The 27,841-nt window shown below is 40.3% G+C and overlaps 1 protein-coding gene across 1 annotated transcript in view; it reads left to right on the top strand.

Moving 5' to 3' along the window:
* RANBP17 (RAN binding protein 17) overlaps nt 1–27,841 on the top strand; it is a 403,303-nt gene that overhangs the window by 264,743 nt on the left and 110,719 nt on the right. The window contains exons 14-17 of the mRNA XM_004697128.2: nt 1,924–1,997; nt 3,028–3,108; nt 12,622–12,685; nt 12,780–12,888. Coding sequence (XP_004697185.2) covers nt 1,924–1,997; nt 3,028–3,108; nt 12,622–12,685; nt 12,780–12,888 — 328 coding nt within the window. The remainder of the gene's footprint in view (nt 1–1,923; nt 1,998–3,027; nt 3,109–12,621; nt 12,686–12,779; nt 12,889–27,841) is intronic.

Here is a 27,841-nt window from a genome sequence, read left to right as displayed (position 1 = left end):
TGTCTGTCTGTCTGTCTCTCTGTCTCTCTGTCTTCTCTGTTTAATTTATGATCAGGTGTCTTTTGTCCCTGGAATTCAACACATGCTTCCTAAGGAGACCTTCCTTCGTTTCTCATTGTCTGTGTAACAGTCACATTATAATGTCGTCCCAGTGGATCCAGCTCATGACCCTTGCCGTTACACATTGAGCACACATGCGTTATTTACCTGACAAACACTGAGTAGGTGCTGGGGCACTAGGACTAAGGCACAGGACCCGTCCTCCCGGAGTGCCGAGGCAGTCAGGGAGACGACAACCAAACAATCCTGGTGTGCGCAGCACGGTGACGGAGGAATGGACCGCACACTGTGGGAGCACGAAGCCAGAAGAAGCCTCCTCAGAAGTGGCGTTTGAATAGTGATACGGAAGAGAGGGGGAAGCTGAGTCAGGCAAAACAAGCTCCACGTGAGCAGGTAGAGGTCTGAGAAGCTGCAGTGACACACTAGCCCTTCAGGCCGACTGAAGCCGAGGGAAATGGTGAGGACCGGTATGTCGGCCTCTTGTGAAGGGCCTGCAGTTACCATTAACCCTGCCAGGATCCGCTTTTCCTGGGGCCCCATGAGTTCTCATTCATGAGAAAGGTTTTAGATCACTGAGATTGGGAATCTTCCTTTTCGACATACCATTCCCTAGGTTCCTTCTGCCCTTTTCCCTCTCCCCCAAGCATCTGACAAACTACAGTGACAGCATCAGCCTATAAAAGACAATGCCCACCCTACTAGACAGTCAAGGTGGAGTAGGCCCCAGAAGTCAGTCAGCAGAAGAGACGTCAGGAATTTGAACCCCCATCTTCCGTCTCTCTCCACATGCCTGCCACTTCCCTCAATTGCCTCTATACCCTCACCTTTCCCTGAAATTCACTCTGACAGCCTGAGGGACCTTCTGCACGTGGAACCAAGGTGGAAACTTGAACACAAGCTTCTGCTTTGAATAGTGATGAAGTCCGAACTTGAGATTTCTACAAGGAACGGTGTTTCTCCCCTGTATAAGCCTGTAACTCTGGATGATTTGGGGCCCTTTAACTTTTCTTTTGCCTTCATGACCTATCATGTCAGACTGCTGCTTACACACACACACACACACACACACACACACAAAACAGAAGGTAAAGGAAGTGGCAGCCAAACTGCTATCCCATAGAAAAGGTAAAATACAATGACTGGGGATCAAATTACAGAAGAAAAATCACGCAGCGCACCAGAGAGTAAAGAGGTCAACCCAGCGCTCAGCTTTGCCAGACTCCGAGGGCACATTCCATTGGAGTGAAATGTTTGCAAGCATACTGTGGCTGGGATTGGCACTGAAATCTTGTACCCCAATCTCAGCAATCAGTACTCCCTACTGAAAACTCAGTGGATTCCCAGCCTAGAATCCTTCAGCATGGGCCTTCCATTTCAGCATGGAAAGTAAGACCTGCTTCTGGATTGGGAGATTGAGGAACACTTAAAAAAATCTCTCTAAATTGTTTGCCTTCCATTAATGTTTGAAACAGGTTTTATGCCTGCCTTACATGACCCTGTGTTACTTGATGTTTGCTGCAATCCAGACCAAATGGAGCTTCTGTTGTGTTAGAGCCATATTTCCAGGCACTGTACTTTCTCGTCCTTTGCAGGCTTGTCCCCATCTTTGAGAAAGGGATGATGTACCATTTTGAAAGAAAAGAAAGTATTATCTGGTGGGGGGGGGGGGGGAGGTTCAAACCAAGTACTTTTTTAAAAGAAGCAAAGTTAAATTAAGCCGTTTTGATTGTTACTCTCCCCTCCTCCCTATTACAGCATGGGTACAACAAAGCCTTACATCTTCTATTCCACTTGTCCAGTTTGAATAGACTTTTGAAAACATGTTAATATTAGGCTTTTAACAATGCAGTTTTTTTCATGCAGGTATATGCCCGTATGTCAGAAGTTTTAGGAATAACAGATGACAACCATGTTCTAGAAACATTCATGACGAAAATGTAAGTTCTTCCTTTGGCTCTTTGGTTTTTCTTTTATTGTTTGAAATCTAATATGTTGTGCTGCTGGTGGTTGCCGTCAAGTTGATTCTAATTCTCTTTACTGTGTCTAAATCTCTTCACAGATACCAAATTGTTTTAAAATAAGTTTGTTTTTAAATCATCCTCTAATTCTTGGGATATTACACTGTACTTAACTGAAAGTTAATTCATATATTTAAAACTAAAATACCATCTAAACAACATTGTAGTGTGTGAGGATACTCAAACAACATCAAAAGGTGGTTTTTAAAAGTTTACTACACCGAACTCTGCAAGCCGCTTAGAAAGTTTTGTGGTTTTCTCCTCTCCTCTCTTCTCCCTCTCTCTGTTATTTTAAAACCAACTAAGCAGTATTTGTGATTTGAATAATTAAGAAAGATCGAATTACCTTAAATCAGGCCATTTAGTGGTTTCAGCAGAAACCTATGGCTATTCATGGAAGACTATCCTTCAACTAGTTTTATAATACTTTCAGAATTACCTAGTTTATACTCTGACATTTCTATACGTACATGCCTCCTCCGTGGCACTGTGTGTGGACAGAGCACCCTGTCTTGCTAATGAGAAAAGAGATAGGTACAGAGAACAGAAGATACAGAGAACAGAGGTAGAAGTATGGCTCAGAGCCACTTCAACAATAAGTGAGCCTAACAGTTTGGTGGTTGATTTCTTAACAACAAATGAACTTCTGTTTGACTCCCTCTTTAACTCCTTCTTTCACACAATGCTATTTGGAGAATAGTGTTCATTGTAGATTGATTGTGTATAATTTGAATGTGCTAGGGAAAAAGCACATTCTATTGGTCTTTGAAACTGCTTTCCTCTTTAAGAGATGTTTGTGACTTTGATCATCTAATGTACAAGAGTGTACATACAAGTTCATAGCAGTCTTTTTTATATATACTAAATTACGTATCATTTCCATGGTTCTCCCTACACAAGCAATTGTCTTGCTTATAGTCAAAACCTGTGTTTGTTGTTTATGTTTTAGTGTTACAAACCTTAAATACTGGGGAAGATGTGAGCCTGTAATTTCAAGGACTCTTCAGTTCCTGAGTGACCTTTCTGTTGGATATCCTTTTCGCTATATGTTTGATGTTATATGTCGTCAACCCCAAGTGTGCTTTCTGTTGGCCAGTATATTCCTTGTTTATCATTTTTGCAGGTTTGGGGGTGGGTGGGTTGATGGGTTGGTTGATTTTTATATACAATGCCTTCATTTACCCCTCTCTTTAAGTGTGTTCTCTTGAATGGTTTATTTATATTGGCCGCATGCAAGGAAGCACTTATTCAGAGTCACAATTGAATTTATATGGATGTATAGATCCCTAACCAGAGAAAGTTATATTCTACCCACCCAGGTTAATCACTTATTAAATAAGAAAAATGTAATCAAATGTGGTTATAGTTCATTATTTTTCATAACTATTAGGAAGGTCTTGTTCTCAAGCAAAATGTGTTATCTAATTTTAAGGTCAACATCATCTAAAAATGCCACCTTATGAAGATTGAATCCTCAGAGTAAATACATTTTCAATATTCTTCTGTTGAAAAAGACATTATTTTCATTAGTTAAGAGGCACAAAGGATTAGTAGGAAGAAAATTGTAAGTTTTATGACCACTTCTGTGATGCTTAGCCCTCCCAAATTAACATCTTTTTTATTCTATAGTAAGATTTTCCATTATAATTAAATGCTTAGATTGTTCTCTCCAACAGATTTTTTTAACCAAAAATCATCTGTCTCAGAGTGAAACTGACATTATTGTGTTTTGGGCAGTAAGAGAGTAGCATGTAGTTAGTTGTCTTTTATATGTCAACTATCATGTATAGAGGAGCTGTGAAAAATAAGTGTTGGTTTAGTTAACCATCAAGATTAGCTGATATTTTAAGGTAAGAACAACATTCTGAAAATGGGTGGAGTTGGATGGAAACCTTTAATATAGATTCACTCCAGGAATATGTTTGTATTAGTTAAGTTTAAATTGTGTTCCTTGGCAAACCATAAAAGATTTCCAAAGTATTAGACACCCACTTTTGTGCTGGAATTTAATATGCAACTTTTTATTGGAAAATAATCGTCCTTGTCTGGCAAAATCCACCATGCAATATTTCTGTTAGTAGGTATAATGCAATAAAGACAGGGAGGGCTATTTATCACTACAAATTTTGAGGATTTCAGGATTCTTTTTATTATTTTAATATATTTCTTTGATATTAAATCAGAAAAATGATAAATTACACCTGTCCAGGCTGTTTTTCCTTTTTACAGGAAAGTGATGTACAACCCAATTCCAGTGGTCATTTTGGCTTTTAAAGATATGTATTTTTCTTATTAAAAAAAACCAACCTATATATTTTTTTAATAATAATGCTGAAATACTCTTTATTTCTAACATATGAAGTGGTTTATAAGTACTTCCTAGTATTGCAAACTCCGGCCTTTTCACAATGAATTACTCCGAAAGCACATTATATGGAAAGAAACCTATGTTATTCCATAGTGTATATCTATTGTTTAGATATGCCCTATATTTTAAATTGAAATGGAAGCTCAATATGAAGTCAATTTGATTTGTATTCTTTTTTGTATAATTTGCATAATGTCTAATTTACTTGTATCTATTTTTAAGATTCTCATCATAAAATGTTAGATATTTTTTAATCCTAAAATTATAACTGTCTATATTACAAGCTGTTTTATTTCTTTTGAGCATTTCTTCTAAAGTTAATTTTTTTTTAATTCATATTTTCAGAAAACTTGCTAAATAAAAGTTTAAAATCTTTAACACTTTACATCAAGGGATATGAATGAGCTCAACATGGATACATTGATTTATATTTTTTAACAATTATTTCAGGTTTGCATATTTAGAAATATATATTAGCTCAATTTGATTTCAGTGCTCAGTTATTTGAATTATAAATCATTATGTCCCTTCCAGCTGATCAGTTGTGAAATATCTTTGAATTCATTTACATAATGGAATACGTGAGTGGTGTATCTATTTCAGTGCGTTGCTGGTTACCTAATGCATATTTGTTGTTTCCAATCGATGCCTTATTATAATGTGGGTTTGAATGCTGATTTTAAAGCAATGCACTGTTCCTGTGTTAAAAATAAGATGGCACCCTTCAGCAATAGAAACAGTTATGCAAGATATTAATATTCAGAGGTTATGTTGTTGCTGTTATTGTCCCTCCCCCGCCCTTAATCTGCTTCAGAGTGAAGTGTTTATGGTGGTTAAAACGACTTTGTGTTCTTATATTTGACCAATGAAACCACAAAAGAGCCTCATTTTTAGAAAGTGCTAAAAGCTTCGTGTTCAGTTGCCCTGAGGCAGAAATCTCTAACTTTAGTGAATGTCAGAATCACTTAGAAGGCTTTGCTAGATCTTTCTCTGGAGTTTTTGTTTCAGTAGGTCTTCTGTTGAGGTTTGATAATTAGCCTTTCTAACTAGACTCAGATGATGCTGATGATATTGGCAGCTTGGGTCCTATACGAGAACTTCTGCCTTGAAGTAATTAGAAAATAGAGCTGGATTGTATATTCTAAACAGAATACGCAGGTACCTCTTCCACAAGGACCTCTCAATAGAACTTAGTTCTCAGTGGGGAAAGGTAGGCTTGACATTTTAGAGAGCTAGTGGTGCTGTTGGTTAGATGTTGGGCTAACCACAAGATCCCTGGTTCAAGCCCACCAGCCACTCTGCAGGAGACCGTGAGACTGTCTGCTTCCTGGAATACCTGTGGTGGCAGTGGGTGTGGTTTTTGATGTTTCAGCCCCCTACAGTAGTAACATGCAGGGAAAGACGGCCATGAAACAAATCCCCAGATTGTAACTATGGATAGATCGATGGTCTTTGCATTCTACCCTTGGGTTGCTGTTTGCCATATTTGACACTTTCAATTTTATAAGACTATTGTAATTTTAAAATGCAGTGACTCCTTTGAGAGAAAACTTTTTTAAAAATCAGATTCAATACATGGGGCAAATAAGCTTAGAAAATGCATTTGAGTAACTCTTTCATCCAGTCTTTAAATTTCCAAGAGTAAACTTCAAAATTTTCTGGTTCTTACCTTTTTCTTACATGTACAGAGTTGAGGTGGCTCAGCCCAGGTCCAGCTTCCCATGGTCAGGTTGAACATTTGGGGATCCCCTGCCCTTTTCGAAATATTCACTGGTCAGAAATGTTGTTCTATATCTAAACAGGGAAAGGGGGAGATTGTCCACGTGGTTAGAATGAAGAAGTGCCTGGGAAACAAAACAGAATCATGTACGTTACCTTAGGCTTAAATGCTAAGGAAAAGGGAGGAAAAGGTTTAACATTTATTCTGAAATTCTCTTTGTTAATCATTAGCTCATGTTTTTCTGCATTTAAAACATAATTGACCAATGTTCCACGGTCAGTCCTTATCTCCTCAGGTTTATAGAGGCAGCACATCTCCCTTTGGGTTTCAGAGAGACACTAAGAAAGAAACTCAAACGATTCTCTCTCAGGCCCTCTGTTGGTCATTGCCCTCTATTACATCATCCTCAAAGGTCTGAGAAAACACAAAATATCTTTAGCTTGTTTTTAAAAAAAAATAGACCTCATAAAAGAATTCTACTTCAATTCATGAATGTATCCAGACCCATTTTTGTACCTTATGGATAACTGTTAACTTCATTCTTAAGAGTCAAATGACCTCTCCTTGTAACTACAGGACCACCTACATAGTTCATGGGGCCCACTACAAAGGGAAAATGTGGGGTCTCTTGTTCAAAAAAGTGTTAAGAATTTCAAGACCTCAACAACAGACCATTAAACTGAGCATAGAACTTTGCAAGTGTGAGGCCTCTGTGCAAGTACACAGATCACTGTCCATGAAGCCAGCCCTGCATGGAGAGGAAATTCACACTAGCTCACTAAGACTTTAGTGTTCTCCCCTTATTTGCTGTCTACCAGGAATGTAGAAAGCCCTTATCAACATGCATCATAAAGCTATCAATTTTTTTTTCATTTTTGCTAGGCAGACGCTCCTTTTGTCAGAGCCACTTGTTCACCATGATTATTTCATTTATCCAGACCTTTCACCATTTCATTTGTGCTTATTTGAAGGACGTGAATAGGAATGAAAGAGTGATTTTTGAAATAAGTCTGTACCCATCTTAATGATTTGTATTACTCCATTGACTTCTGATGACATTCACTTCATCAAATGTTAATTAAGCATTTACTTAGCACAGAGCAAAAAGACAAATGAACGTAGCCAGATACATTGATTCTGGATAGACCGTCTTCCCAAAGATTTTAAATTCTAACTGGTACTTAAAATTTTCGTGTAAATAAGTTGCATACTGATATTCTGAACATCTCCTTACGAGAAATAACCCCAATGTGTGGCATTTTTAACATGGCTGTGTTGAAGGGAGGGAACCTATTGATGAAGAGCATTTAGATCTAGATATATACATATAAAACAAGAATACACAACTTTTCAAATTCCCAAGTCATGTGCAGACCAAACATCCTCACCCCATCACTGATCCTACCACCATGGTAGGGGCGGTGAATTTCAAATGACCTGTGCATCTGGAAAGAGTAGAGAATGGAGACAATGCAAAGGTGTAGAATGAAATAAGGATGCAGGAGAGAAGTAAAAGTGGGCGTTTCTGTTACAAGTAATATTTACTAACGAACAGTAGTAATTCTGCTTTGCCATGTAGGATCAAAATGCATGGGTTTATTTCAGTGAATACCACCATCTCCAGATGGTCTGTTAGAATGTTAAATAAAACTAGTATCAGCATATATCCCTCAGGCATAGTTCTATTAACATTTCTCGTCAAAAGAAATGTTGGTTTATGTCTTTGTTTTCTGTCTCTGTTTTCCATGGAAAAGCTCCTATCTCATAATGTGTTGCTCTGTTTGTTTTTATTCTAGAATCAGATGTTTGACTCATCTCTACACTTGCATAGCCCCCTTATTCAGACCTTCGTCAAGTTCTGTAGATTCTGGCTTCACAAGATCACCTTCCCAAGTATAGTTTTGATCTGATCAGTCCTCTTCCCGTAAGCGCAGAATCACATCCCCTGGCTTCTCAGGTCAAAGTAAAGTTATTGCTTTGAACTTGAGTCCTTTTAACGGTACTTATTGAGTTCCCATAACTAATTTCCAGATCCTCCACGGAACCGCAATTTGTACTGTATATTTGTGCCAAGGAAACTTATTTTACCTTCCCCTTGACACCCTTCTTCTTTCACTGAGTCATCACATACGCCATTCTCTCTCATGTAGGTCTCTTTCATACTTTCAGTTCTTGGTAAAAGATTCACCATAGTGTAGCTAATATCCAGTGGTAGTTGTAACCATCAGTTCCTGTGTTAGCCAAAAAACATTGGTCATTTAACTTCTCTGAGCCTGTTTGGGTTTTTTGTCTTTCTTTCTTTCGAGAAGGATTGTCAGCTATTGCTTGTGGTCTTATACAGATTCAGTGAAGTAATACCAATATTATCTAACACTACAGTACATCATAATAATAGGAACACTGGTGATGTAGTAGGTTATGCATTTGGGCTGCTTAACCACAAGATGAGCAGTTCAAAACCACCAACTGCTCCAGAGAAGAAAGACCAGACTTTCCTCCCTTAAAGACTGACAATAATGATTGAACTATTGAATTGTTTGATGTGTGGATTATGTGCCAATAAAACTGCTTAAAAGTTCCAGAAACCCACAGGAGCAGTTCCATTGTGTCCTTTAGGGTCATTATGAACAGGAATCTACTTGAAGACAATGAGACTTTATAATAATAAAAATCTAATGTCACTGTCACTTAGCAAAGCTTAGTGTTTTGTAATATAAGTGCAAATAAACTAATAAATATGTAACAATATATTTACATTATCAAAGAATACTAACGTAACTAGTACTACCAATTCTATCACATCAGTTTAACTCGGTACTTAATCATTCTCTTCAGACTCTTTCCTATCAGCCTTTGTTTTCAGTTCTTACCTGTGAGTCTGTTTATGACTGCAGCTCAGTGTTCACTAGTTGTTCATGTTTGCTAGGTTATAAATTATTACAGATTAGAGTTCTATTTTTTCCTTTCTTTATAGCTCAAAGCTGTGCATAATGGGAATTGGGAACTATTGTTCGCCTCCTGTTGCTTGGCCAAGCCTTAACGGCATCTGTTACTTAGGAGTAATTATAAGTTTCCCCTAAGATTCTTCTGTTGGACTTTTTCATTCTGCTAGAGTTTTTGACAGGAGTGCTGATGGTATAATGCAGCAGTTCTCAACCTGTGGGTTGCCACCCTTTTGGGGGTCAAACGACCCTTTCACAGGGGTTGCCCGATTCATAATAGTAGCAAAACTACAGTTATGAAGTAGCAAAGAAAATAATCTTATGGTTGGGGGGTCACCACAACATGAGGAACTGTATTAAAGGGTGAGTTAGTTAATTGTGCCAGCCTGGCCGATAATCACATGTGGGGCTGGTTGAAAGGCGGAGGGATAAATGGGTGGTGAAGCCTCGCCTTTCTAGTTCTCGGGTCTCTTGCTTTGTGATGGTTGTACCAGGATGCAGCTGCCTTAGCAGCTCCCTGCTTCAGCTTGCAAGATTGACGTCCCACAAGACATCCCCAAGGAGGAGCCGCATGGACCTATCCCAGCCCTGGGTGCTGGAGCAGCCGTGTGGAGACAGCTGAGATGCTTATTCGTTTACTGACTCAGCTTTCCTCCTACAGTCGGCATCATTGCCTCTGTTTTGTGAGGTGGAGGACTTTGTGGACTGGTGTTGGGTTAATGGGTTAATGTTGGACTTGTGGGCTTGGGCAGCATTGGGTTGGGATGTTTTCGTGATGCACCTTTTCTTTACATAACTCTCTCTTATATATGAGTTGCTGTGGATTTGTTTCTCCAAAGTACCTAGACTAATACAAGGGTCTTGGCATTAGGAAGGTTGACAACCACTGGTATAATGGGTTATGCATCGGGCTGCTAACTACAAGGTCAACATTGCAAACCCACCAGTCGCGCCTCAGGAGAAAGGTTAGGTTTTCTGTTTGTACATTAAAATCGAACAGTCCGATGTTTGATTCTTGGCTCTCCCATATGTGTGCTCAATGTGTGACCTTTTCTAAATTCTCTTCTCAAACACCTACCTACTATTGTTAGTTCTGTTACCACTGTTGCCACATTTACTGCTATTAGCTGTTCTGAAAGACTGCACAGAATAAGCTGTCATAATTTAATGTTCCCACCCAACCAAAATAACAGAACGTACATGAACACCTCCCACCCCCACCCCCGTCCCTGAGAGAAGAAAACAAAAATATACAGGTCATGAAAATGTTGTATCCACTTGCCTTTGTTAAGAAATAAAAATAAACCCTGCAGACCCTCTTAAGGACCATCACCAGTTTTGAATCGAATTCCTTTATGGGACATAAATATGCAGATGAAATTTCCATTTTTTTCTTTACTGGGAAAAAAGGTAAAAATCTATTCTTAATTTTTTTGCTCTGTTAGAATGTAATTAAAAGGTAGCGAGGCTGGCTTCGGTACAGAGTGCACAGATGCAATTCTGCAGAGAATGTGTCTTTGGCAGATGAGGTTCTTCCTGTGAATGTGCTGTTTATTGCTCCCATAAATACTCTATTGTCAAAACATGACTTGCTGTTTATTAACGGCACTGACAGGAAGAGGCCTATTAATGGCAGCATGCTTATTACCCATAGACTCTGTCACTTTTAACTTTGCAATTTTAAGAGAATTGTATTTGGTAATTACTTGATATTTCTTAGTGTATTGATCCCTACTCCTGTTTAACTGCGTGGCATTTGAGTGGCAGTTCTTCTGCTCAGTGATTGACACGGAAGAATCATCACATCCACATCTTTTTCAGGCAGGATAGGGCCTGCTGCCTCTCAACCCTGATCCTCTTGCCCTTCAGCTTCCTAGAAAGACACGATGCGTTGAGGCCCACTGGGGAAAAACTCTGCAAAGGCAGGTCCTGCCCTTAGAAAGGGTGCAGTCCAGTGTAGAGGGCTGCCAAAAGGAGCTGCTTCCGGTGCAGCTGGGGTGGCTGCTTTGGCCTCAAAGGGATTTAGCTCTAAACCAGACTCATTGTATGCCTTTTGACAAGTTCATCTATCTCTTTATTTTCAGTTTGTTTCCACATCTGAAAAGAAATAGAAGTAATTCCCGCCAGCTCATGAAATTAGGAGAATTAACCTCACAGGTAGTAAACATTCCAGAAACATTAACTCTCTGCATCATCATATCTTCCTTCCTGGTTTATAAGTGACAAACATGTTTTCCTCATCTGAGCCTTCCAGCAGTCCTCTGAGATAGCTTTGGCAGGGACTTGCTCCTTTGTTGGAGAGCAAAACTAAGGCTCAGAGGGACTGAGTGGATTGCTCAGACTTTTCCAGCTGGTTGAATGGTGTGGTCAAGCCTAGAGCCCAAGTCTCCTAACTTGTGTGCCAATGTGTTTTCCACTCTTTCACAGCCATGCCCAAGTGACTAGAACGTAACACTAGACCCATCAGGGCCACTCCGTAGAGGTGCCTCCAGAGCTGTGTATTATGGGAGACCATGGGAAGGGAAAGGAAGCAGCCAGTGTTTTCACTGAACAAGAATAGACCTACAAGGAAGAGGAAGGCATGAACACACGTCAAGTAGAGCCAGGACATGCTCCAACTGCAGTAAAAACACATGACCAGGGCGAAGAGGAGTATTTACACATTGAGTCAATGTTCTTAAAGCCTTTCTTGGATGACAGCATATACGAGAAATGATTTTAGACATCGTTATTGTGACTTGTCACCCGGATGCTCATTCTGAACTAAATTATTCTTGGAATGATTCATGGTTTTGCAGTCAAACCTCAGCTCAGATCACGATAACCTTAGCTGTGATAATTTGGGCAAGCATCTTAATTTCTCTGGGCTTCTGGGGCCTTATTTATACAATAAAAATAATAATTCACATGTAACGTAATGGTGACGATTGGGTGATTAAGTGTATGTTCAGTACCTTGCACAAAGAAGCTGTTCGAGAAGTATTAATCCTTTTAGGCCAGACACAACACTGGATGACATCCTTCTGCTGTAGCCTCCTAACTGTACTTTGATGTTAGTCTTCCCCAGCCAAAGCCACAAGTGTGCACTAAATTGTCCCACAGGTTCTTAAAATTGAATCATCTTCGCTTTCTTGATAGCCTATTCTGGGTCTTTTATAATTATTTCATTATGAAGTAACTTTTAAGTAAAAAAAATTCTCAAGTTTTACTCAAAATACTAAAAAGGGGCAGTTTTAATTTTCTACTATCAAAACTTTAATACTAAAGGAGTTCTCATCTTAATTATAAAATTCATTCTTCCTTTCCATAACTAGAATATGTATAAGATATGAAAAGTAATTGCACTGCTTAATAATGGATTAACAGAATTAGACATCCCTATAGGTGTACTCTGTAGAAATAGTATTTATTTTTCATATGTAGAAATTCCTGCCTTTATCGTTCAGTTTTATTTTGATTTATCATATATTGATAAGACAGTTATAGTTCCCGAGATTCCTTAACGTCTATTACCTATATCCTTTTAAAAAAACTTGTGAAGATTGATGCCGTGAAATTCATGCTCAAAAACCACACGGTAAGTCTTATTTCCACAATTAATGACTAGACTTGTTCTGGTAGTTTAGAGAAAGCATTGGCAGTAACCTGGGATGCTCTTCTGCTCTCCTTAGAGTGAACACTTCCCCTTTCTTGGCGTCAGTGAATATTACAGCCTCAGTGACTTCAGGTGCCGAACAACCTTCTACACAGCCCTCACGCGCCTTTTGATGGTAGATCTAGGTAAGGTTAAGACTGAGCTGCATTAATCAGGGCTCAACAATCTACTTGCAGGAAAAAAGAAGTCGAGTACTAATAAGTAAAACACTTAATGCTTTAGAACCTGCCATGTTTCACAGTGTTCTCCGCCTTTGAAAATACACTTATCAGTAGCAGAGCCAAAAGGGAAAAATCTGTGTACTTAAAGTGACATGATACTCAACTCTCTCCCTGATTCTTTACTTCAAAATTATGTTTGGAAGGGAACTGCACCAAAAGAGATGGGAACTAAATTGTTAAATGTCTTTGTGTTATATTTCCATCCAAACAAAGTGGCACAACTCAGGTGAACCCTGGTCTCTTAAAGAAGACTAAGATCAAAGGAAAAGGACCATGAAGATGATGTATCCACTTGGTCTGGTAATGTTGCCCCAGCTCTGATGAGTTTACAGTTTTCTTCAATGTACTTAAATGTGAAAAATAAGCCCATCTTTAACTTTTTTTTTTTCATTGAGAAGTTGAATAAAGTTAGCCAGAATTAACTGCAGGCACACAGTACCTCAGAATAGCCACTTAATCCAGTCTCTTGTGGCCAGGTCACTCTGAGTTCCCATTTCCTGCAGCCTGCCCCTGAATTTTAATACTGCAACCTAAAGTAATCGGGATGAGCCACATGAAGAGTATACAATCAATGGCAAAGTCAACCTTGGAGAATATAATACTGATGATACTTTTTTCTACCTTTCTCTTGCACTATATTGATTGATCCATCAACTTAAATATCATTTAAAGCATGATCATAAAAAGGAAAAAAGATAAAATAACTTAATTTTGCCTATAAAATGCATTGGCCCTTGGGTGACTGACCCCTCTCTGTGCCACATCTGTATTGTTTTCATGCATTTCAACAGGAAAAAAATTACCAGAAAGACTAACAGCCCAAAGTTGAGAAATATGCAACTAGAATGATTAAGGAGCTTAGTGAGATTGATTTCTAAGGAAAGATTAAAAGAACCATGTATGTATAACTTGGCTAAGTGACAACTAGGGCTGGCAGCACAGAGAACTGTCTATAAATATTTGAAGAGTGTAAACCAGGCATGCAAAGCCCAATCATCTGCTACCTTAGGCAAGTGGGAGACCTAACTGAGTGACAGTTTTGCATACAGCGCTTTGGCTGGAATTACCTCTTGTCTGCTGGCATGGAGAGAAGACAAGCAGACCCAGACACTTTGCCCCTGACCTTGCCAATCATTTAGAGAGCACACGAAGCTGAACTCTGATGGCAAGACAAAGAAAACGCAGGCACACTGGCCCTTGCCCTCAAGGAGCTTACCTGCGTGCTTTCTCAGTTGCCCAAGCATTAAAGAAGACCTCGAAACCCCTGTATAATGTATTCCTCAGACTATAAAAATCATTTTTTTAAGAAAGAAAATTTAATTGCTTTATTTTTTTTAATTATTTTATTGAGGGCTCGTACATTTCTTATCACAGTCCATACATACATCCACTGAGTCAAGCACCTATGTACACCTGTTGCCCTCATCAATCTCACAACATTTGCTCTCCACTTTAGCCCTCAATATCGTTTGCTGATTTTCCCCCTCACTCCCCCCCCCTCCTGAACCCTTCATAATTCATAAATTATTATAGATTTGTAATAAGTTACCCTGTCCGACGTCTCCCTCCGCCCTCTTCTCTGCTGTCCATTCCCCAGGGAGGAGGCTATACTTAGATTCTTATAATTGGTTCCCCCCTTCTACCCCACATTCCCTTCACCCTCCAGGCCTCGCCCCTCTCACCACTGATCCTGAAGGAGTCATCTATCCTGGGTTCCCTGTGTTTCAAGTTGCTATCAGTACCAATGTACATCCTCTGGTCTAGCCAGATTTGCAAGGCAAAATTGGGATCATGATATTGGGGAGGAGGACGCATTAAAGAACTAGAGGAAAGTTATATGTTTCATTATTGCTACCCTGCACCCTGATTAGCTCATCTCCTCCCCAAAACCCCTCAGCAGGGGTGTGTTCAGTTGCCACCCGATGGACTCTGAGTCTCCACTCTGCACTCACCCACCTTTACAATGACATGATTTCTTGTTCCTTGATGCCTGACACCCGATCCCTTCGACCACTCATGGTCACACATACTGGTGTGCTTCTTCCATGTGGGCTTTGTTGCTTCTGAGCTAGTTGGCCGCTTGTTTATCTTCCAGCCTTTAAGACCCCAAATGCTATATCTTTTGATAGCCAGGCACCATCAGCTTTCTTCACCACCTTTGCTTATGTACACCTCTTTTTTCAGTGATCATATCGGGAAGGTGGGCACCCACTGATCTGATTTTTAGTTCTTTGATGTCTGATAACTGGTCCTGTCTGCACCTCATGTCCTGTCAGACAGGCTGGTGTGCTTCTTTCATGTGGGCGTTGATGCTTCTCAGCTGGATGGCCACTTGTTTATCTTCAAGCCTTTAAGACCCCAGACACTATATCTTTTGATAGCCGGGCACTGTTAGCTCTCTTCACCACATTTGCTTAGGCACACTTTTGTCTTCAGTAATTGTGTCAGTAGAGCGGGCACCCACTGATGTGATTTTAAGTTCTTTGATGTCTGATATCTGATCCCTTCTACACCTCGTGGTCAGACAGGCTGGTGTAATTGCTTTATTTTTAAGCTTTTTAATAACCTGTCAGATCAAAGAAGTAAGGAGGAGGGGGTGGAGGGTTACAGGACAAAGTTATAGGAAATACCTGGAGGAGATTTCTTAAAAATAGGTTCCTCACACTTACATCCTCAGGACCTGGAAATGGAGGAACAGGTAACACTCTCCTTTTCGGTGTGGGTATCACAGACAGAGGCGCCTACAATAACTGAAACAGCAGGGTGGCCCTTGGAGAGCCGGACAAGGGCTCATGCTCCAAACTACAGCACTGCTGCACTTGTGGTTGCATTGAGAATTAGAAGCCATGGTGAAGCCCAGAAAGCCCCTGTACCCCATGCTTCCCGTTTTGAAGATTTACTTTTGTTTAATATGAAAACCCACTGGGAGGAAAAAATAAGGCGATGGGCTATGTAGAAGTGCATGGTGCACAGTAGGTGCTCAGTTTAAGTAAACTGAACGATTTGATTCTGTTTGATTCTTAACACCACCAACCGCCCCACCTTATTAATGATATAACAGTCCCCCTTCCCAATTTTCTGTGTTAATTTGAGAAGAATTCTCGTTACCCAATATTTTGTTTCTTTCATTAATCTGAGCATGCAGATAAAATTTAAAACCATCGCAACTACCTTCTTGGAACATTTCCGTTGTTTGAAAAGAAACACTTTTATTATTTATCAGTGTTTCCCTTTTTTAAAATATTTACAAGAATTGTTATAAGCATCGAGTGATTATTTGTGGTATATATAAACCCTGTTAAAAATCATTTGCTCGTCCCAAAATTTGTTGAGCTCCTTTAGAACACAGGCTTTGTCTTTTGCTTGTTTCTCCAGCACCAGTTTCATTGCCTTGACATTGTGGGTGCTCGGCCACTATTTGCTGAATGAATGACAATTAAGAGTATACTGTAACCAAGAGGCCATCGTCAGGGCTCATGGACAGCACTGCCTGCCAGGTTCTCTCTGGAAGGAACTTGATCATTGGCCTCTGTAAGACAAAACAGATCAAGTGGCTGATTACTTTCACAAGTGATTAGCCATACTTGGCCACTCTTGTGCCAGATTAGTTGCTTGTTACTCTCTGTTCAAAGCATGTTACTTTACAGCCAATCATTTGTTGAGTGTTATTGAACACAGTTTCTATTATTTGAAGCCTTGTCTCACAAACGAGGTTGACGGGAGCATTGCTGTCAGAACAGCTGTATCTATGACTTGATCGTTTTCTATTGTGGGTTCACTGTCATGGAAACAAGGAAGGGAGAGAGAATATGATGTGAAGGGAAGCACGCACCTCAGAAACCAAACATCGGTAATGAAGATCCTGCTCAAATTAGAACAGAGAAAAGTTGGAGGCGGGACTATTATATCATTGATAGGGTGGAGCCGTTTGTGGTGTTAAGAATCAGATAGAAAAAAACCCTTGACCATCCTGCTTGCAAAGCATTGGGTGTGATTGTTGGATTGAACCATAAAACATATTTCTAATTGAATCCTGCAAAATAAATTGAGTATGTTTTGTTGATAAGCTATGCATTTTGGAGTGATTAGGAAGGGGGAAAGAAATTGAGTGTCACATTAATTGGTATTTACTTTGAAATGCGTTTTGGTTTCTATTCAATAATTTGTACTTCATATGAATTTAATTAGTTGCTATATGCCCCAGGTTGTATTTCTGATGAAAATGGGGGGGTTGTTTGGCAATGAACAGTTGTATCATTTTATCAAATTGCTCCTTGGCTAAATTAAACAAAATTTTCACTTGTATAAATAATAGAATTGGAAGTGTTTTATCATTAGTATATCTTCCCTTTTCAAGACATAAAGGAAACATCCTTTTCAGTCCCATTGCCTTGGAACCCCTTAGCAGCCCTTTAAGACAGAGTGGAATTACCCCACAGGGTTTCTAAGGCTGAGATCTTTATGGCAGCAGGTGGCTACATCTTTCTCTCGTGGAGTGACTGGTGGGTTTGAATCGATTAGCAGCTGAGTACTTAACCACTATGCCACCAGAGTCCCTTAAGAAAACATTAGCAATGTATTTTTATATCGTACACTAGCCTGTGTGATCAGGAGATGTCGATGGCATCAGGAATCAGGCATCAAAGACCAAAAATCATATCATTGTGAATGAAGGGGAGTGCAGAGTGGGAACCCAAGGCCCATCTGTAGGCAACTGGACATCCTCTTAGAGAAGGGTCATGTGGAGGAGTCAGGCCAGTCAAGGTGCAGCGTAGCAACGATAAAACATACAACTTTCCTCCAGTTCTTTAATACTCCCCGCCTTCCACCACCCCCCACCCCCCACCCCCCACACACACACACACACACACACACACACACACACACACACACACACACTATCATGATCCCAATTCTACCTTACAAATCCAGCTAGACCAGAGTATATACACTGGTGGAGATAGGAACTGGAAATGCAGGGAATCCAGGACAGATGAACCCCTCAGGACCAGTGGTGAGAGTGGCAATACAGGAGGTGGAGGGAGGGTGGGGTAGAGAGGGGGAACTGATCACAAGGATCTACATATAACCTCCTCCCTGGGGGATGGACAACAGAAAAGTGGGTGAAGGGAGACGTCAGACAGTGTAAGATAGGACAAAATAATAATAATTTACAAATTATCAAGGGTTCATGAAGGAAGGGAGGTGGGGAGGGAGGAAAAAAATGAGCTGATACCAAGGGCTCAAGTAGAGAGCAAATGTTTTGAGAATGAGGATGGCAACAAATGTACAAATGTGCTTGACACAGTTGATCCATTGATGGATGTATGGATTGTGATAAGAGTTGTATGAGCCCCCGATAAAATGATTTTTAAAAAATCAGAAAAAAAACCTACACAGTATCACACATGCAAGAAAAACTGGTGACCAACCATGTTGCATACATGTGAGTGTAAAATACTTAAATAAATGAAATCCTCCCCATTTTTCTAATTAATAAGGAAGTGACTTCAGGTGATAAATCTTGGAGACGGGAACTATGGAAAAGAGCTATAATAGAACTTTTCATTGTGTGGAGAAACAAATATTAACAGTAGGATACTTCCATTAGTTTGTTTAACCTCCTTCAAATTCAGAATTGCTCAGTTTTCCCTAGAACATTCCATAATTGCACCACATGTGACTAGGAGCTTCAAAAAGTTTGTAGGAAAATTATATTATCCTTTAATGCCACTTTCCATGAACTATTTGAAGCCTGCCTCATATTAAACCACTCAGATTGAAAGCATATAGGTAGAATTTGAGTGGACAGGGCTTCTCTTAAGAAGCAGTCCTATTTTTTAGTGATCTTAAGAATGCTAATAGTAAGATGATGATCGTGGTTGTTAAGAGATGTTCTATCTTTATAACGATGTTTTTAAAGTGAACCAAAGACACATGAAACGTAGATACATGCATGGATTTTTGGTCTTCAATTAATTCTAACCCCAATCTAAGAGCAATTAATTCTTATGACAGTGGCCCTGCTTGATGCTCGCCCTCATGAAGAGATCACTGAAGATATGGGTGCTATAGCAAAGTGTGATGTAGAAACTAGATGGTACCCATCTTTCAGATAGAATGGCATCTTGGGTCTTAAAGGCTTGTCTTAATACAAGCAACCATCTGAGTGAGGTGTCATTTAATTTCACACAAAAGAAGCACACCAGCCTGTATAATCTAAGGATTATAAATAATAAAACCCAAATCTGAAGGAGGGATGATATCAGAGCTTACATTATGAACACCTGGTTTGCAGAAGGCTATGGATGATAATGGAAGCCCAAAATCCATTTGCAGGGTCCCCACATGGATTAAGCCTCTGGACAAGCCCCTCTGAACATAGTTCAAGGATGTGAATGGCCTTTCTTTAACCCATTTTAAAGTTGTTTCCTTTTTCATTATTTTCTGTTTTCTTTTTTGATTGAGGTTTTTCTGTTTTGTCTAGTCATTGTTGTTGGTTTTGTTTTCTTCCTGTTTGTGTTTTATATGATTTTCTGTATAAAATCCAGGCTAAGTAAGCCTATAGAGAGAGTAACTAGATTAATAAATTACCAATGGGCATGGCAAGGGAGGATATGAGGAGATGGGGGAGCTAACAACAATGAGTAGGAGGAAAACATTTCTGAATTTGATTGTAATAATTTGACAAGTCTTCTTAATATGATTGAACAATTAATTTGTATGATATGTGAACTATATGCCAATAAAACTTTTTAAGAGATATCCTATCTTTAGAAGTGAGAGTAGCATAGTTTGGGTTATTCTAGGTTAATTTTTTAACAAATCATTTTATTAGAGGCTCTTACAGCTCTTATAACAATCCATATACCATTGTATCAAGCAAATTTGTACATATGTTGCCACCATCCTTTGTGAGTAGCATAGTGTCTATCCAGCTTTAGCTTACACTAGGTAATTGATAGCTGAATATATCCCTAGTATAAATTTGAGAAATTTTAAATAACAAGTGGCTTAAGTGAAAAGGGAAGAGTTATTCCAAAAATGGCTACTACATATAGAAATAAAAATAATAGAGGATGGAAATGTTCCATTTCTTTGCTAATAATAACTGATGTTCACTTAAAGCGCTCTGATGGTGCTGCTGTCCACAACGTCAGTGGTTCTAACCTATCACCTGCACCAAGCAAGAAAGAAGAGACTGTCTGCTCACGTAAAGATGTCTAGTCTCAAACAAACAGCCATCGCAGTGAGATGTCAACTAAGCCCACATGGAAGAAACAAACCATTACCAGTCACCCAAGGATTCTAACGCATATAACCCAAAGTCTAAAGAGGAATTAGTAGCAGATCCCAACTTGTGAGAATCCCGTTTGCAGAAGGCTATGGATGACAGTGGGAGCCCAAGATTTATTTGTGGGAAAATAGGAAATAAGCCTCTGGTGTTCTCCTGATATTCCCAATTGAGGGATGGAAGGAAAGTGGTTACTAAACAGTGCATTGGAGAGTTGAGTATAGGAGATCAAAGGCGTAAATCTGACTTGAACAGTTAAAACTTGTGTCAGTTGATGCTTCCTGGACCTGATCTGGTTTTCAACAGTTTCCGTAGTTCCCGGGGGTTGTTGTTTTGTTTGTTTGTTTCCATATTAAAGGGTGTGTCTCAGAGGTGTTATGTCATTGGAGGTCACCGTCATGAAGTTGTGTTACATGCTTTTCTGTGTTTCAGTTCATGAAACCCAAGACTGATGAACCTCTAGGGACAGCAAGTAGAATAAGGGTCTCAGGGGCAGTGGGGGTGGGGGTATAAAAGGGAAAGTATGTCAAGGGGCCCAGGAAGAAAAAGAAACTGAAGTGGTAGCAATTGTACAATTCTGCTTGACATGATTGACCTATGGAATGATAATGTATTAACTCTCAATTAATAGTAAAATGTTTAAGTAAATATAGGGTTTTTTTTAAAGATGTCTAATCTCAGAAACCCTATATAGGGCCACTCTGAGTCAGAATTGACTGATTGGATTTGGGGTGTTTGGGGTGGATATTTGCTTACAAGTTTAGAGTTTGCAAAGTACTTTCACGTACATTATCCCATTTGATTCTTACAATAGCCCCATAAAATAAGTGTTAGAACATTGTTTATCTGTTAGAAAACTAAAGCTCAGGGTGATTAAATGACTTGCCCGAGGTCAGTCATGTAACTGGTAGCCCTCTGACTACACCTTTGTTGTTGTTGTTGTTGTTGTTACTAAGCTGTTAATTCACCTTGTACTCAATCAGGAAATGAAATTATCTGCACAGAATGAATGATACAAGGTTTGGGTGTCTGAAGAAGGGATAAGGGATGACTTCCCAAGCCACTGTGAAATAAATTCATGTCTTATTATTTGTCCCTATCGGTATCGAGTACAGTTCTGTAATCCGTGAAAATCAAATACCATTTTTAAAATGTGTACCAAGTTTTACCAAAGCAGATATGTTCTCATAGACAAAGGAACAAGTAGGGAGGCCAGAAAGATGTAGCAGGTGGGGTGCATGATCTGAACTAGCTAATGTTCCTGATGGATAGGAAGAATACATCAATGTATCACCTGTGACCATGACTTGGCAGAGGCTATCTGGAAAGTAGGCGTGGGGGTGGGGGTGGGGGGAGGGGAGATGGGCAGTAAGGGGTAAAGAAGCAGCTGGAAATACTTAGAATCTATAATGAGATAATTAAGACTAATTAGCTGGCCCTGTAGGCAGAAAGCAGCCCATTAAGTCCAGATCCAGTTTTAATAACTTACCTGGTTTTGAGGGCAGAGTCCAGAACACCCCAGGGAATGAGATGCTTCAGGGATGAAACTTTGAAGGGTGGGTTTCTTAGAAAATGAATAGCAATGGTCTACAGTCGACCGAGTGTGTTTTTATTCTGGAAATTACGATAAACTGTCCAGGTTCCCTAGGGAGAGAAATTACAGGGAGCCTCAACTTTCTCATCCATTAAATGGAGGTGATATCTGTTTTGAAGAGTTGATGTGTGGCTTAACTACAGTAAAGCGAGATAGGGCCTTGAGCAATTCCTATCATCAGTTCTCAGTAAATATTAATTAAGAGACAAATATTTATTGAGTGCGCTATTAGAGGCACTGTGACTGGGACCTCAGAAAAAGGCAGTCTCCGAGCTCTTACTGCTGCCCACTGGGCCTTCACTGCCCATGGTGGTTAGGTTCCGAGAGTGGTGGGAGCTGGGACCACTTCCTGACAGGCCCTAAAACATCCTGCCCTGCCCGAAGAGGGAAGTCATTCCACATCCAGCTAGAACCGCTAGGCAATTTAGAGGAAAACTGAAATGAAAACCCGGCCCAGTTGAGAGAGACTAGCTAAGTATGCTTCTCAAGCCTCGTGGTAATACAGCTGTCAGAAGGCAGTCTTAGTGCAACAGTGGGGAGAAGCCCCTGCGATGGGCTTAGACCTACACAATTCACTGGCTCCCAGGAGATCACCTATCAGTACTTGGTTGTGAATCAGTTCTTCACCCACTTGTCCCTGTCTCCTTGTTTCTCTTGATTCCCTTCATTCGGACCACCTCTTCATTCGGGCCTGTACTTCTACTGACTACTTGCTTCCTAGTGCTGCTGTAACAAGTTACAAAACATGTAAAGGCTTACTGCAATGCCTTTCCTTTTTTTTTTCTTTTTTATGGTGAATTGAATGAAGGTTTACAGAGCTAATCAGTTTGCCATTGAACACTTCATGTCATTGATTGCAGTCCCCACAATGTAACCGCTTAGCCTGCTTCCTCCCTGATTTTCTTGTTTTCATGCTCCCTTTTGACCCCTTCTGGACTTTGCCCTTGGGTGAATGCTGACCTTTTGCTCCCAGGTGGAGAGGATTCCAACTTGCCCACCTGCCTGGTGTTGCTGTTCCCTTTCCAGACTTGTTTGTCATTAGGCCGAAGGATGAATTCTGTTCCAGGCCTGAAGGGTGGCCAAGGTTGGTCCATTAGTCACTGGAGCTAGCCATTCCCATGCGTCTTTACTTTTCTTCAAGGAGTCCTGGTAGTGTAGGGGTTATGAGTCTGGCTGCCATCTGCCATGGTCAGCAGTTCAAAACCACCAGCAGCCCCGAGGGAGTAAGACTGGACTTTCTACCCCCATAAACAGTTAGTCTCTGAAACCCACAGGGGGTCTCTATGAGTCGACATTTACTCGATAGCAGTGAGTCGCTCGTCTTTGCTCTGGATGGGAAGAGACTAATTGATGCATAAACAATACAATTTCATGATTCCGAGTTTGGGAGGCTCAAAATCCAAAGTGTGACTGAGCTAAAGTCAAGGTATCCTTGCTCTTGGAGAGATTGTATTTCCCAGCCTTTTACAGTTTCTAAGTTACTTGTTGTTCTTGTCTCTCGTGGCTAAATCTTCTCATTCTGTCACATCTCTGGCTCTCCTACTTTGCCCTCTTCTTCCACTGTCAAGGATCCCTGAGCCCTGGTGGCAAAGCTCCATGGGAGAAAGCCAGGGCTTTCTACTCCAGTAAAGAGTTACAGTCCCAGAAACTCATAGGCACTATTCTATTTACCGTCCTGCACAGGTTCGATATGACTGAGTAGCAACTAAATGACGTGTGTGTGTGTGTGTGTGTGTGTGTGTGTGTGTACATTAGACCCATCAGGATAATCTATTTTAAAGTTAGCTAATTGTAATTAGCAACCTAAATTCCTTTTGTTAATGTACATGAGCATGTTTACAGGTTCCAAGAATTAGAAGAAGAGACCTCTTGGGGCAGGGTGGGGAGACATTAAACCTATCACTAATTCCAAAGCATTTCACCCAATATTTATACAATAAAGCCTTAGTGTTAGTTAAGGAACCCTAGTAGTGTTGTGGTTTTGAATTGGGCTGCGATCCACATGGTTGGCAATTCGAAACCCACCAGTAACTGCATGGGAGAAAGATTTGACTTTCTACTCCCATAAAGTCACAGTTTGAAACTCACAGAGGGTCACTATGAGTCAGCATTGACTCAGTGGCACTGCGTTTGGTTTTTTGGTTTTGTGGTATAGTCACCTGTTGTGCCACTAACCAGGTCAGCAGTACAAACCCAGCAGCTGCTCCTTGGAAGAAAGATGAGGCTTTGTATTTTCAGAAATTTACAGCACTGGAATCCCACAGGAGCAGTTCTGTTCTGTCCTATAGGGTCACTGTGAGTCACAATCCACTCAGTAGTGGTGAGTTTATTTTGAGGTGGCATATTTGGTTACACTTTGAGTTGCTAACTACAAGGTCGGTGGTTCAAACCCAGCAGGTGTTGCTTGGGAGAAAGATGAAGTTGTCTACTCTCATAAGGATTTTTAGAAATCTTAGAAACCCAAAGGGGCAGTGCTACTCTGCCTTACCAGGTTGATAAGAGTCAGCACAACCTGGTGGTGGTTCCTTAAGTGTTAATTGCTATCATTTAGTATACCACAGTTGACTTGTATGAGTTGCTTCTCTCCCCCAGCCCTTGCACACCCACCACCCCCACCCCCGGCCTTCCTACCTATTGCAACACAGCTGCTATTTAAAGTTTTAGAAAATGTACTGTATACATTTGAGGGGGGGCGGCAAGTGGAGCCTTGTTTTTGTTTTGCTTTATTTTAAAACTAATATGTAATTTACATACCATAAAATCCGCCCTTTTAAAAATACTTAATTTGGTAGTTTTTCATGTATTCACAAGTTGTGAAGCCATCAGGACTACCTAATTACAGGTCATACAGAAGCCCTGTGTCTAATAGAAATCACAGCCCGCTCCCCCAACCCTTGCCACCACTAAGCAGCTTTCCCTCGCTGTGAATGTACCTATTCTGGACACTTAATCTACATGGAATCATAGATTAGGTGGGGTTTTTTATCTGTCTTTTTTCACTTAGCAATTCATCCATGTTGTAACACTTATTAGTACGTCAATTTTTCATGGGTTTATAATATTCCTTGGTAGGCCAGATGTTTACGTTGTTTCTACTCTTTGACTACTAGGAAATAATACTGTTGTGAACATGCATGTATACGTTGGGGGCTAGCTCTACTGACAGTGCTTTTGAGGATATATTTGGGAGTAGAATTGCTGGGTCAACACTGTCTTTAGCTGTTTGAGGAAAAGCCAAAACGCTTTTCACAGTGGTTACACCACTTTATATTGGTTGTTCCATTGTACACTTCCACTGCTCAAGGCTTTTAACGGTATATCAAGAAATTAAATGACCAACAAAGTATCTAAAATGCTAGCTATTTTAATGTAGCTTCTCTGAAAGAAAAAAAAATGTATGGAACTCATAAAATGAATACCTTTCTGTTGAATCAGACCCTCAGAAACCTAATAGAGGTGATTCGCTTTTACCTAACAATCTCGAGAATTGATCATTTTTATCTGTGCTGGACTGAAATTTAGTAATGTAAATAAATATTTACTCTTCCTGATGCCAATGAAAATATTTCCCTGTAACTTGGCACTTCACCTTCAAATCTTACTGGTTTCTGAGCTGTTTTCTCACTAGGGGGAAAAAACCTGGCAACACCAATGGTTATTCATCAAATGATCACATATACATTTGGCATACTACCTATATAACTACATCCTGAGATAGGAAGTTGTAAGATAATGAGCTTGGCTTTTTCCCCTTTGGCACTAGAAACTGTGAGTAGTACCTCTGTGGGTAATAACAAATGAGGGTAATGTTTTGAGTAGATAATAGTATGAAGTTTTGCATGATATAAACAAAAATAGCCTGTTCTCTGACTTGGGTGCTCCAACAGATCCTGGCCCAGGAAGAAAGGCTGAGTTGTAATGACAGGCCACTGTTAGCCATGCACCCGTCTCCCTTTTGCCTCCCTTAAACTCAAGTGATTTCTTAGAAATGGCATGCTCCTTATCAGAACCAAGTTGATTGTTCATTACCTTCTTCTAACTTTAAATGACTCCAAACTCAAGGTTCTGTGACTGATGTCAGCCCCTCTCGGATGCCTTCCACCCGTCAGAGACCTAGGGGAAGAGCAAGAGCTTGGGAGAAAGCCAACCTGGCTGCGGCCCTGTCCCACCGACCAAGCTGCATGTTGTTAGACCATCGACTTAACTATCACTTGAGCCTCCCTTCATTCCCATGTATGGAATCCTGGTGTGTAGTTGCCACGCATTGGGCTGCTAACAGAAAGCTCAGCATTTCTCTGGAGAAAGATGGAATTTTCTGCTCCGAAGAAAACTTAGCAGTCTTGGAAACTCACAGGGGCAGATAGATCTACCCCGCCCTACGAGTCACTGTGGGGGAGCATCAACTTGATGGCAGTGAGTTGTGTTGGGGTGTTCTTTTGGCCAGAAGGGGGGGTTGTCACATATAAAATGAAACCAGGCAACTTCATGGGTTTGCTGTGCTCATTAATGGCTTGCAACAGTGTTTTGAAAATATTAAGAACTACATTAATGTTTGTGAAATAAATGTAAATACCTATTTAGCTACTACAGAAATACCCCAACAGGATGGCTTTAATAAACAGAACTTTGTGTTTTCACAGTTTAGGAGACGAGAAGTCTGAATTGAGAGCATCAGCCCTGGGGAAGTCTCTCTCCCTCTCTGTCAGCTCTGGGAAAAGTTGCCCCAGTCTCTTCCTGCTATTTTGGAGATCGCTGTGTGGCCTGGCATCTGTCTTCCCCATGTCTGCTGCCTTCCTATGCATCCTTTTATATTTTATAAGAAATTTACTCAAAACACCCATACACTAATCCTGCCTCATTAGCATAACAAAGAAAGACATTCCTAAATGGGATAAAGAACAGAGGTACAGTAGTTAGGACTGACAGCGCCTACTTTGGGGTTATAATCCAATCCCTACCAAACCTCCAAATGTACTGCCATGGAGTCAGTGCTGACTCACAGCGGCGCCTGTATGTTTCTGAGGCTGTAATTGTTTATGGGAGTAGAAAGCCAGTCTGGTGGTTTCAAACTGCCAACCATGGCAGACCAAAGCCCGACTTATAACCACTACATGGCCAGGTCACTATGATACTATCAGATTCATCACTGTGTTAGTCTGGGTAGACTAGAGAAACAAATCCAGAGAGGCACTCGTGTATAAGAAAGAGGTTTATATAAAGAAAACAGCCCAGGAGTTGTTAACACCCACTTCCTTTGCCCCGCCTCCCCCTCTCCCATATCTCCCCCACCCCACCCCCAGAATCGTCCATCCAGTTGTTTTCTCCTTCAGATTGTTTATCCCACCTAGCTAATCTAGATAGACCTGTAGAGATAACAATATGCACAAAAAACAAGACAGAGTAAAACAAACCAACAAAAGAAAACAAAACAACAATGACAACAACAAAAAAAAGCCTATAACTAGTTCAAGGTTTGTTTGTTGACCTTTAGTATTGTTTTCTGGTCAAGCCTGATGAGATTCCACACCCTGGCCCCAAGTCTATTTTTGATATTCCCTGGGGACTTCCTTGCACTGTTCCCCTTGCTGTTCTATTGCACACAAAGGGAACAAGTGATCTAAATTCAATGGCGAGGGTATAGGAGGCCTGGTAGGGCTTGATCAAGGCCAGTGTAACTGAGAGGAATTACTGAAACCCAAATGAAGACTGAACATGATAGTGGTACAAGAGGAAACTAAAAGGAACTAGAGGAAGGAACTAGGAGGCAAAGGGCATTTATTGGGGTCTAAATACAGGCATGTACATATGTAAATATATATGATGCTAGGGAAATAGATCTATGTGCATATTTTATAGGTTTAGTATTAAGGTAGCAGATGGACATTGGGCCTCTATTAAAGTACTCCCTCAATGCAACAACACTTTGTTCTATTAAACTGGCATTCGATGATGCTCACCTTCCCTGACAT

The sequence above is a fragment of the Echinops telfairi genome, unplaced genomic scaffold, assembly GCF_000313985.2.
Source record: "Echinops telfairi isolate 266 unplaced genomic scaffold, ASM31398v2 ScPeMD7_7469;HRSCAF=8507_0, whole genome shotgun sequence".
NCBI classification, from domain to species: Eukaryota; Metazoa; Chordata; class Mammalia; order Afrosoricida; family Tenrecidae; genus Echinops; species Echinops telfairi.
This window is presented reverse-complemented; position numbering and strand designations above follow the sequence as displayed.